The sequence below is a fragment of the Melanotaenia boesemani genome, chromosome 1 (genome assembly GCF_017639745.1).
Source record: "Melanotaenia boesemani isolate fMelBoe1 chromosome 1, fMelBoe1.pri, whole genome shotgun sequence".
Lineage (NCBI taxonomy): Eukaryota > Metazoa > Chordata > Actinopteri > Atheriniformes > Melanotaeniidae > Melanotaenia > Melanotaenia boesemani.
This window is the reverse complement of record NC_055682.1, coordinates 29124629-29137353: the sequence shown is the minus strand read 5'-3', so window position 1 is coordinate 29137353 and position 12725 is coordinate 29124629. Positions and strand designations below refer to the sequence as shown.

The window sequence follows — 12725 nt, the reverse complement described above, 5'->3', positions numbered from 1 at the left end:
GCCTTAGCAGAATAATGTAGGTGCATTCTGTATCAAGCAGTTACTGTCAAAAGGAGGTGGTTATGTTTCTAGATCTTTGGCTTTTAATTTGCATGGACAGGTTTTAAATTATAGTTCTAGGTGCAGTATCAAACAGTGTTCACTGACAATGGTTTTTAGAACCTGATCCAATGCAGGGATTTTTGCTTCAAAAATGGTGTTTCTCTGATGCAATACTGTGTGAGACTCCAAAGATTATGGTCTTTCAGAACTGGCTTGTTTGTTGTTACCCTGCAATCACAATGTCTTTAGCTGTTTAATGCCTGGCTCTACCTCTTGGTAGAGTAGATTTTTTCAGACACTGTACAGAATCTTATTAAACATTTGTGGAATGCTTGAGGCATCTCTACCACTTTGGAAAAAAAATCCATATTGGTCAGGCTCCAGTTCCAATTTTTTCCTGTCTGATTCCAAAACCTGGAGTTTAGGTATTAGCTGATACCAAGTACCTGTCTATTACCTTTGTTATTTTTATCAAGAGGTCTATTAAATTTATAATTTAAATAAATTATATTTATTATATACTTATATACTACATATCATTCCTGTTTTATAGTTTAACCTACCTCTGTATGATGTTTTGTTAACACATTAAAAACAATGATTGCCACAGAACTTTTGTTTTTTTTTTATCATTGAGTAAATAAACTTAAATCGATTCATTTCTATTAAAAAAAAATCTTGAAAGTGGACTTATAGTGAACGTTTTCTCTGAAGGACAGGGCTCTTAATGCGGCGGCTTTCTGGCTTTCTTTTACAAATTCCTATGTTTCTTAAAAGCATTTGCCAGTGTTTGTTGTTGCTGTGTTTTGTTGTGTTTTTCCTTTATGGTAAAAAACTCCTTGTGCTTTTTCACGTGATGGCAACCTAAATGCTTTATAAGGTTACTGATGTTAAATTTGGCAGCATTAGCCTGCATATGAGGCATGTTGCTGTTTGGCTAGTGGGATTTTCTAATGAGTAATGATGTGGAATTGCTAACACACAGCTAATGCTGAATGTTAGTACAACAGTGACTCATGTGCAGCTGCTGCAATTGTCACGCGTGATTGCGGAACTTCTTGTGTCTGGTGCTTTCACAGATGCGACTATCTACAAATCTAGAGACTTTTCTGGTGTCATTGGAGACTTTTGGAAACTATTTATTTTTCTACTTTGAACTGAAATGCATTACATGCATTTTTTTTAGACATTACTAGAGCTTGAGTTTACAATATTAAAGTCTGTGTCTGTTATTTGATTAATAAATGAAAAAAAATTGTCTTTTGGGGTCAAGTATTGCTATGTGATTAAAATGCAGTTAATTAATTACAGTTGTAAAGAGTGTAAAAAATAATAATTCATGTGCAGAATTACGCACTAGACCGTCTACGTTACTTGCATTACCAAAATCTTTCACTCTGACTGAGGTGACAGTGACAGACAGAAAGTACTGGTCCTCTGAAGTGTGCTTAAGTTGGTCTATACATCTGCTAAGGTTTTCATGTCAATTCATCCATCACATTTTGTGTAATCTTGTTAGCAAACAGACAAGGAAACCAAAACCATACAGATCTCTTAACCATCTTAGGACAGTAAAAGAAAAATAATTCAGGTCACTTGTCTGGACTTTGTGTAGGGTAAGTTGGTAAGGGTAAGCATCCCTGTACTTAGTAGTTAGAGATGCTCTGGTAATATCCTACACCTTTTTTCTCACAAATAAAGATAAATATTCTCATTGCAGCCAACATGTACGTCAGTATACAAAAGCAAAACTAATATGTTTGTTTAAATCACTTTTTTTAAACCAATGCTGAATTTTGTAGTAGGCTTGCAAACAGAAATTACTCTCAAATGAAAGTCATTTTGTGCGTGTATGGCTGCTCCACCACCACACCAGAGCCCGTTAAATCTTCCTGAAGGTTCTGCTGTCAAGCCAGGCCTCTAAAGCAACCTGCTGGCAGTCAGTTTTCTCAGAAAGTTTTTATGGTCTTTCAACTTGATTTCTGTAGTTCTTGTTGACTGGCATTTTTTTTACCATCTTAAGAAAAACTGCTCTTATTGCCTTCTGGGCATCAATTACTTTCATTTTCAACAATTCAACTGCAAAGAGGAGCTGCTGTATATGGAATATATGCAGTATTAATTTTTAAAATTTCCTTAAGCTGACTGTGACCATGAACAAGACAGCCCTAGGAAGCTAATTAAGCTCTGAGACGTTAGTAAAGTTGTTTAAGAGCTCAGATCTCTTGGGTCAAAGTGCAGCTGCTTTCCACTTCATTCAATGTAATATTGTACAAACCAAAAGAAATTGTGTATTTACACACTTACAATGACAAGAAGGCCAACTATTTACAGGCTTTCCCTCATCAGCTGTTTCCATGTAAATGTTTAGGGTAATACATTCATAGCATTTACATGCAACAAATATTAAATTTAATACTGAGTTCGCTTTACTGTTGCAGTTAGCTGAGGTTTGACAGCTTAATGTTGATGCCATCATTTTGCTGAGTTTTATCTTCAGAAAATGTAGACAATCTGAAACATTCAGCTGCTTCAAACCTGCAGTCTGAGGTTCCCATTGTTCTTTGCTTTATCCTCTTTGTTTCACCCATCATTTTTACTTTGAAAGCACAGCATGTTATGGCTACTAACCCACTTGAAGCCTTGTGATGGTTTGCTGTATTAATCTTAATTATTCATTTATAATGCCTTTACAGAACATGGGCCACTATGCTGACAGCATTTGCATTATAAGTTGATGCTCGTGCTCACATCATCTGCACCTCAGGGACGGATAGATTCTTAAAAAATGAGTTCCCATTCAACCCATAAAAGATTCATTTTGAATGACATCTTTAGTCACAGAGAGGGACAGGTATTCCTCAGTTCTATAATCAAAGCAATTCAGCGAAATGACAATGTAGTTTAGCTTTATGTCTCTCACAACCACATTTATCTTTTTTTCATTTGTTTTCAAATACCTCTTTCTACAATTACACATAGCTTCAACATGTAGCACCTTCTGTTTCTGTTGAGCAGTCTTAGCCAATACAGCATGTCTGCAGCTTGTTCTAAAATAGTAAAGTGTGCACCATAAAGTGTAAATAATATTTGGGATTTAAGGCCCTCCCCCCTGTTTCCTCACATATACCTGTAAATCAGAGCTCTGTAATCAAAGGTTAGGTATTCACAATCACTGTCTAATAAAAACTGATCAAGCTTTCACCAGATACCACAAAGTCAACTAAAGCCACAGTTTCAATGGCCATTTTATTTCTAAGTCAAAGCCAGGTCCAGAAATGCTCTTGAAATCCTGTTTAATTGAAAACCTGATACCAATTTCAATTTGAAACACTGGTTTTTACCTAAATGCCATGCATAGTTTTCTCTAAACCGTAGACTTTCCCATCAGATTTTAAGTCAGAGATCTGGTCAGCTGAACACCACATTACCTACACCAGGGGTGCCCAAGTTCGGTCCTCGAGATCTACCATCCTGCAACTTTTAGAAGCAACCCTTCTCCAACACACTTGAATCAGATGTCATCTGCATGCCATTCCGCTTTGCAGAGGCCTGGTAACGAGCCAGTCATTTGATTCAGGTGTGTTGGAGAAGGGTTGCATCTAAAAGTTGCAGGATGGTAGATCTCGAGGACCGGACCTGGGCACCCCTGACCTACACTAATACACTTGTGGTCAACCGTATAACACTAAAGAAAACTCTTTAATTGTTGTTAAAGGCTCTAATGATGCCCTGAACCCAGTTGTGATTGTTGCACCACCTCAGAACGCCACCGTCGTGCTTGGCCATCCTGCTGTGATGGAGTGTATGGCACAAGGCCAGCCGAAACCTCTGGTGTCCTGGAGCAGACAAGGTGAGACTCACAAATGTTATTACTTACTTTCTCCGGCTTCCCAGCCACTTAGTTTTTTGTTTTATGTCATGTTACACTTAAATAACCTGCAACTTATTCTTGTCAAACACTACATTAGGATCACTTTCTCTGTACTTGTGTGTGTATAGCTATTATTTCACTGATGATATCTAGAAGCTTCAGATTCTCTTTATATACCTGTGATGATCAGTCGTATGGATTCATTTATACTATTTAAGTAAATAATACATTACAAAAATACATTTGCCCACACTCTTTAAAGTCTGGGTGGAAAAGATGTCACATCAAAGTTGGAAATTCTTCCTCATGCTGCATCTCAGCAGTCTAATGTTGCATCTGACATAAACTGCTTTTCTATAATCAGCTTACCTGAACTGCACAGTGATAGTTGGTGCCTGATTATTGAACATGTTTACAAGCGTGGCCTCAATTGACTGGTCATGATTAGAAAATCCCCACACCACAAAATGGCGGACAAATTAAATAGGGTCTATATAGTAAATAGTGAGTGATTTTCCTCATAGCCTTGGTGTGTGCAGACGTCTCAAGGAAGCCAGACTGAAAAGTCACAGAGCCACCTGTTGGTCACTTTGGGAGATTACACATCAGAGCACCTGCTCTTCAAAGCACATTTTAAAGGCTGAAAAAATTATCCCCCGCTTCTCAAGGTCTGCTCCCCTTTTTGCCCCCTCATCTGTTTGATAATATCCCCTTAAACTCTGCATAATTTCCTCCTTTAATCAGATGGAAAGCCCATTTCCACTGATGTGGTGGTCCTCGCAACAAACCTGGTGATTAGGGACACAAGGCGTCACCATGCCGGTGTCTACGTCTGCCGAGCCAACAAGCCCAAGACCAGAGAGTTTGTCATTGCTGCTGCTGAGCTGCACGTGCCTGGTAAGAGCCGTGTTATGACTGCATTTATAACAGTACAAAGACATATCTTAGAGCGGTTTTATGAAGAGTAGTTTTTGCCGCCATGTTCAGCGTATTCGGAACTCTAATGTCATGTTGGTTCCAGACAACCTGTGGGTGGGACATGACAAATAAATATGTATTTTACTCAGTCTAATTTACAAATACCTACACCGTTAGACACCATTGGAAAGCTAAGATTATTTAGTGAATCATAACTGTAGATTCACTAAACACTTATTTATGACCAGTTGCCATGGCAATTTTTCTTTGAAGCCATACTGTACCCCAGTAGCAGATTAAACTGCAACAAAAACACTCCCATCAGCAAGGGTCCAGTAAAAGTAGTCCAGTAAAGTAGTTGGAGCATAACAAGTCTTTTAACCATAAAAACTTGTTTTGGGCACAACTTGAAGGATTTTGAGGGGTTAATGTTATTCCTATGTCTATGCATATAAATGAAGTTCTTATATGATATTTTAAGTAGTGCTGCAGTTTGCTATTAATTTGGATTTTTGCTATTTTAGCTAAGCTATTGAAAATGACTATCCTAGCTACCATACCCTTGTAGCCTAGGGATCATGAAGCGAACCATGAGTTGGAACTGTAGGTTGACAACTAAAGTAGACCAATGGCATCGATATAAACAAGAAAAATACTCACAATTCAATAATAGTTCAAGTCAGTTCCACAACATGAGGCTCTTTGGACGACAAACACAGGAAGGACAAAGATTAGTGAATGTTAGCTGCTATTCAAAATGAAACAAGAAGTGTCTAGGAGAAATAATCTCAGCAACATTAATACAATAGCAAATGTATTTATTTACATTTAGTAGATATGAGTAGAAAATGTGAAAATGTAAAATGAAATAAAAAAACTTCACTAATGCATATAAAAGTTTATAAATAATTATGTAGGCAGATAATTACAGAAGATGAAAGTAGTTTCCTCTTCTTTTGTAGATGTCCACTACACTTGTTTTATTTTTCTCTTTGGAGGCTTAATAACAGGATGTTTTTCAGCTAGAACTTAAAAAATAAATAACAAAAAAATGTGTAGAATTTGATTTAGTGCAAAAGTTAAAGTTTTGCTCCCGACTCCCAATAGCCCCTCCAGTGATTCTTCAGCCCCCAGAGACAGTTTCCCTATCCCGTGGAAATACAGCCAGATTTCTGTGCAACAGTTCTGGGGAACCTCCTCCAGTGCTGCACTGGCTGAAGAATGGCCAGTCTATCAAGTCATTCAGACGGGTGAAGACTCAGAGCCCTGGAGTCCTGCTCATCAACCAGCTGGCTCTGGAGGATGGGGGCTACTACCAGTGCATAGCTGACAATGGGCTTGGTACAGCCTGTGCCACTGCCAAACTAACGGTCATTGTGAGGGAAGGTCTGCCCAGCCCTCCTCGCCACGTGTCTGCTACACCCTACTCTAGCACAACCACCATGCTCACCTGGGAGAAACCTGAGTACAACTCAGACCAAATTGTTGGCTACTCTGTACACTGCCAGCGTGCTGCAGGTCAGTCCCTTTTGTAACAGTTTGGTGTGTATGGTTCACATTGTACTTAACGGTCTACATAAAAAAGGATTGTTCTAAATATTTTCATCCTTTAAAGGCTCCGATAATGACGACTATCAGTTTGCAGTGAACAATGACACTACAGAGTATCTCTTCAAAGAGCTTCTGCCCCATACTGCATACACATTCTATGTGGTGGCTTACTCTCCCATGGGTGCCAGCAGTCCATCTCCGCGTGTTACCGTAGACATGCTGGAGGATGGTAAGTAATCAACGTATCACACAGATAAAGCAGACATACATAAAAGCATACAGGTAAAATAAGGCAACGCTGGGGTGTAACACTTAGAAAGGAAACATTAGCTTACAAGGTTTGTAACTTTGCAGGACTTTAAGAACTCATGACTCACCATTGTCACATTTGTAATTTAAAAACAGCAGTAGTAGCTAAATGGAGGCTCAGCTCAGCTTCTTTGCTTCTGTTTAGTCTTTAAAGTGTAAATGCCATCTATAGTTTATTTAATATTTCAGCAGCTAGTGACTAAGTCTTTAAGGAAACATACCTGCGGTGCTCACGTAATGTGAAATAGTTGTAGAAATGTAGTTGTAAACCACCATCTAGTAATTGTGCAGACTTATAGGACAGGGTAAGAATGAACACACAAGACACACATGTCACTTTGTGCCTTCCTGCAGTGCCGAGTGCACCTCCTCAGCTGTCCATAGCCAGCCCGTCCCCCACTGAAATCAGGCTGATGTGGCATCCGCTGTCCTCACAGCACAGTCGAGGAGCTATTACCCGCTACTGCATTGAGTACAGCACACTGGATCGGGGTGAGCAAACATCACTGGCTATGACTGACAACAAGTAAAACACTTTTTTTGTGTGGCTCTGTAATTCTTGGGACATTAGTGGCTAGACTGAAGGTATGCATAGAAAAGAACAAGTATGAATAATATAAAACTTTTGTGTCTTTTTAACAGTGTTGTTGTTTTATTAGTTTCATTGTTGTTTTTTTTCTACCATGAATTATTTTGCAGTGAAGTAGATGTAGCTGTCATTGCTCTGCTCAGTTTTCATTTACTCACAAAATAGTTCACTGCAGTTTAAGAGGGCAAAGGTTTGAATATTAACTTATACTTCCCCTCTACGGATCTATGCAAAGAGCTATAGTATTTATTCTGACTACTCCTTTCTCCAGGATGCATAAACATATATCAAGTCAGCCCTTAACGGAGCCTGTTTACATAAGAGACTATAGGTGAATTAATGTAGAAATGGTATATTTGTGTTACAAATTATTTGTTGAGTCATAAGTTCCAAGGAAAATTAAAGCTATGCAGTTTCTACTCGAGTATTGCATTTGTTAACATAGATTTGTTTTTGTGTGTGTCCATAGCAGACACTGTATTCTCCGTAGAGGTGAGGGGGAACGAGACTCAGTTCACCCTGAGAGAGCTCCAGCCCAACAAGGTTTACCGACTGAGAATAGCAGCTGGAACAGCTGTTGGCTTTGGCATACCCTCTGAATGGGTCCAGCATCAAACATTAGCCCATTACAACCACAGTAACCGGAGCATGGGTGAGTAAAATACTATACCTTATCCAGGGTTCCCATAGGCAGTGCAATAATAACACTGAAGGAGGCATTGAAGGTAACAAGGGACTTTTAACACTTTTCAGATGTTCACTTTCAGCTTGTAAGCAATGATATAATCACTTTAAGGAGCTAAAATGGGGTCTAATGGCCATATAGAGTAATATTTAAAGTAAAATATTAGCAATAACAGTGACAGCAATTGCCGCCCAATTCTTCTTCAGAGTGACCCATCCAGCTGGGCACACCTTTCATTTGGAAGTTTTCACCAATGCTATTAGCAGAATGTTTAAATTCAACAAGGCTGTTTTTGTAGTGTCCATGTAAAGCTAATTTCATCTCCCTCCAATCATACCAGTTTCATGTACATGATCCAGCTGGATAACTTAGATACTGGACATAGTTTCTCCTAAATCCACTCCTGTGTTTTTCTAACCATTCTCAAACTGGGGGTCCCAAGATCATTTCAGGGGGATGTCAGATTGCTGTAAAAACAATCCGAGCTTCTTCACACATATGAGCCACAACCAAGGGGTCGTGGCTTGAAAAGGTTGTGAATCCCTGCTTGAGGTTATTGTCATCTTGAAATGTAAAGCTTCCCTCCAAATCTAAGATCCAAAAGACTGGAGAGTCATTCAGATTTGTTTTTTTATTTTTCTGTCCATCTTTCTTCTATCTGGACTGCTCTCACAGCTGCTAATTCAGAAGAACATCCTGCAGTCATTGAGTGTTAATATAAGGATGGTATACGGTGTTCGATTTCTTAATCCTTTACGCATTTAATTTATTTATATAGTACCTTTTCTTTCTGATGTCTAGATAAAGCAACAGATAAAATTCCCTCCATTTATATTTAGATGTCAATCACTGTTCCCAAATCCGGCAAGTTTCAATTCCAGCTGCGGTGACGTTAGGTGGTTAGCTATCTATCACATGAAATCCGTTCACAATTTTTTTTTTCTTTTAATACCTTTTTTTTTCCAGTGATCTTTGCACCCACTGATCTGAGAGTCAGAGCCAGAGTTAATACACTCAATGTGACGTGGCATCCCTCACCCAATCATACACTGGTCTCTGGTTACAAACTGTCCTATCGAGAGGTGGAGGCCGATGAGTTATCCAACAGAGAAAGATCAACACACCCCTACACCATCAGGCTCCGTAAAAAGGCTAGGTATCATCTGCTAACTGGGCTGGGTAAGTTGTTGGCAGAGATTTCTCCAAATATACTGAAAATACTGTTTGTCTTTTTTAAATTCAGAGCAAGTAAAATGCTGTTTTCACTCAGCCTTTGGCACATAGTCATGTATTACAACTTGTTTAAAAATAGACACCTCTCAGGAGAACATGAATTAACAGTAGAATTTGAATTTCATTAAAACATTTGGTTAAAGGCATGTAAGCTTTTTGTCATGAGTGGGTTTCAGGATATAGGCACAGAATCTAAACAAAGCTTGGAGGCAGAAAAATCATTCTGTCCATGTATGTTTGTGTCTGTGTCAGTCCCTGACCAGCAGTATGAGGTGAGGGTTTGGGCATTCAACAAGCAGACGGATGGAGCAGCTGTAGTGTGGAAGGGAAGGACAGACAAAGCCCATGATGAAAGTAAGTTTAAAATCTGTTTAAATACAAATGAAGAAATAAATCCAACAAATGGTACGTTTAAATGTCGACCTGCATGGTTAAATAAGATTGAGGGGAAACTGTGTACTTGTGTTACAGCACCGTTGCCTCCCAGGCACCCACCTCCAATGCCGCCGAGCAGCATTCAAGCTGCAGCCAACAGCTCCAACGCCATCTGGCTCCGCTGGGAGAAACCACGGTTCAGCAATGTTCGCATCATCAACTACATAGTGCGCTGCAGCCCGGCAGGGACAACCAACGCATCTTTGGTCTCCTATTACACCAGGTCAGAAAGTCGTAAATGTGGTGAAGGCTCTGAGATTATCTGTTCAATTCTGAACAAATCATCATGTATGAGTTTTTTCACTAAATCACTTTACATTTTTTTCTTCTTTTCTGAATGTTCAGACACTGAAGAAAGAAATCTCATTAAGAATTATGTCTTTGTAAAAAGTTATGATTACAAAGACACATTCCTCATTCCCTTCTGCTTCTTTACTTTTTTTTGTCTGTTCTCAGTCAGCTGGCATCCAGAGACATCACATTGCTGGACTTAGAAATGTTTTTAATATAATTCTTTTTAAGCTTTTATCTTTAGTTTTCTGTACAAGAGAAGACAAAGCTATGCATTTTGCCTGGTTAGAGTTTTATTATATTTTTAAAAGGCTGAATAGCTCATTTGTTTAGCACAACTTTTGTTGCAGTTAGTGTCAGTTTGAGGACCTTAAAAGAGGCATGAACTACAGTACCTACACATAAAAATGGTTTTTATGTCTTCACTCCATTGAGGATTACTACTTTATGTTAGGAAATGGTAGGGCTGGGCGATTTATCGATAAAATCGATAAATCGAATTTTCCATTTCTGGAGATTTATTTTTATGAAAATCTGGATTTTTTTCCATAGTTAACAGCAGACTTAGCCTTCCCTCCACACCAGAACGATGTTTGTCTGACAGATTTTCAGTGAAATGACCCTTCACTCATTACTGGGATTCAGCTGTGTGTATAACTACAATGAGAAATGCTGCTCTCTATGAGATGCAGAAGTCAAATTTAGCCCACAAACCCAAGTTAAGAGACTACCTTCGTCAGGGGAATTATTTCTACAGTGGATCCTGTATGATAAGGATCCAGATGGAAAGAGATCACGGATGCATTGTGTCGCATATTTCTATGTAAGACATGAAGTCGTTTATATGGTGGAAAAGCTATGACATTATATGCCTCATTTTTGCTGGCACTCATCTATATAAACAACTTTATAATGAGTTTATTTATGTTTTGTAAAAGAAAAGAAAAGGAAAAAAAAACTATTAAAATCGGAAATCGGATTTGGTTATAAAAAATCGGAGATTTTATTTTTAGGCCATATCGCCCAGCCCTAGGAAATGGTCTTTATATGCTTTTTTGTGGAATATATTACACTATAACAACAGTTCTAAAAGTGGAATATTGTGTAAAATGTAACTAGAGAGACAGATGGATGGACAGTAGAGCATATTTTTCTAAAACCTTTATATACGATTCAGAATTGATGATGCCTTTCCTGACATGCAAGAGGCAGGTTTTTTTTCTTTTAAAACTGAGAGTTGATGAAAAGTTAGATGGTCTCTCTCCTCTTTGGTCCTAATGATGTGTTTTCTGTTTACAGAAATTTCTAAGAATTTCAAACGTTTGATTTTTCTGACCAAAGCACAGTTTTTGGCCCTGAGAATATAGCAGCATTTCTGCATCATGTTTACTTTTAGTTTCTTCATTGCTGAGCTATAACCTGCATTTGTTGTTTGGATGATTCGTAGATATTTATGGACGTGTCAATGCAGTGATTTCTATGACCGAACAATGTCTGTTTTAATGTGATGCTGCTTGAGGACCTGAAGCTCAAAAGTATCCAATACTGGTTTCTGGATCAGGTTTCTCAGTTAGTTTCCCTTGCACACAGCAGATTCTCAGAATCTTTTTATATTGTTATATACTGCAGTTGATGGAATATTTAAAGTCTTCACATTGTGTGCATAACTTTTGACAGTTTTTTGTAAGTTGGTGAACATCTACAAATCTTTAGTTATGAGAGACTCTGACTCTCTAGGGTACTCTTATCATATCCAACCATGCTAATGACCTTTGGCTAAATAACATTATTAGTGTTTACCTGTTCCTCCAGTCGTTACTTTTTATTACCCCTTACTCTTCCAGCTCTCTGTTGCCGCCTTCTGTTTTTTTTTTTAAAGATGGGTTGTTGCCATTAGCTTTTAGATTAGTCAAACCTTTCATGAAATAGTAAAATGCCTCACATGATGTATGTTTTCTATGTTCCATTGGACATAAAACACCAGCCAAAATGTTGCATTCTGTTTTTCTTTTCATTTTACACAACATCCCAAATTTTGTGGAAATGGGGTAGTTTACTATAACATTTAGAAAATAATACCATCCTATATAGCAAGCAGTGGGAAGGTAATCAGAGCTGATTATATATCATAGGAAACTGTTAAAGATGATAAAAACTACTAAATAACTGACTTGTTTAAGAAGAAAACATAAAATACTCAAATATGACTTGTTTGTATGCTGCAGTTCTGCTCAGGAGATCCTGCTTGGAGGACTAAAACCTTTCACCCGCTATGAGCTAGCAGTGCAGTCTAATGGAGTGGACGTGGTTGGACCCTTCAGTGGTACTGTAGAGGAGTCCACTCTGTCTGACCGTGAGTATTCACTGAGCAGTAATCTGCTCTGTAGTCTTCTGACCATATGCAGTGTCCTTGAGTAGCCAGTCACTTAACCTCTTAAAGTTCACACAGAAAAAACAACAAAAGAAAAATGTTTTTTTATACAACAGTTGAGATGACAATGATGAGATAAAACCAGTGAACAGTATTGGGTTAGCAAATGCTTGCTTTTGGTATTTCATACCCCATTGCAACCAGTAAAGTGATATTTTTGTCTGTTTTAAATGCAATAAAGCTAATACTTAGTTCCCAATAATAAAGACAATTCTTTAACCAGTAATGTAAAAAGTTATTATATTATTGATTGGTTTATTGGCCAAGCATGAAAAGTATGTATGTTGACAAATTATTTACTTTGAAAATGTAAGTAGTAGGGCTGGGCAATTAATCAATAAAATCAATAAATCGAATTTTCCATTTC

General features: G+C 38.1%; 1 protein-coding gene across 3 annotated transcripts in view; it reads left to right on the top strand.

Moving 5' to 3' along the window:
* igdcc4 (immunoglobulin superfamily, DCC subclass, member 4) overlaps positions 1-12725 on the top strand; it is a 54412-nt gene that overhangs the window by 32646 nt on the left and 9041 nt on the right. For 2 of the 3 annotated variants that reach the window (XM_041980296.1, XM_041980279.1), the window contains exons 5-14: positions 3761-3895; positions 4661-4813; positions 5942-6352; positions 6450-6614; positions 7049-7186; positions 7753-7935; positions 8935-9147; positions 9454-9555; positions 9673-9859; positions 12153-12280. In XM_041980296.1, the coding sequence (XP_041836230.1) occupies positions 3761-3895; positions 4661-4813; positions 5942-6352; positions 6450-6614; positions 7049-7186; positions 7753-7935; positions 8935-9147; positions 9454-9555; positions 9673-9859; positions 12153-12280 (1815 nt within the window). The remainder of the gene's footprint in view (positions 1-3760; positions 3896-4660; positions 4814-5941; positions 6353-6449; positions 6615-7048; positions 7187-7752; positions 7936-8934; positions 9148-9453; positions 9556-9672; positions 9860-12152; positions 12281-12725) is intronic. The other variant, XM_041980288.1, reaches the window with a different exon arrangement.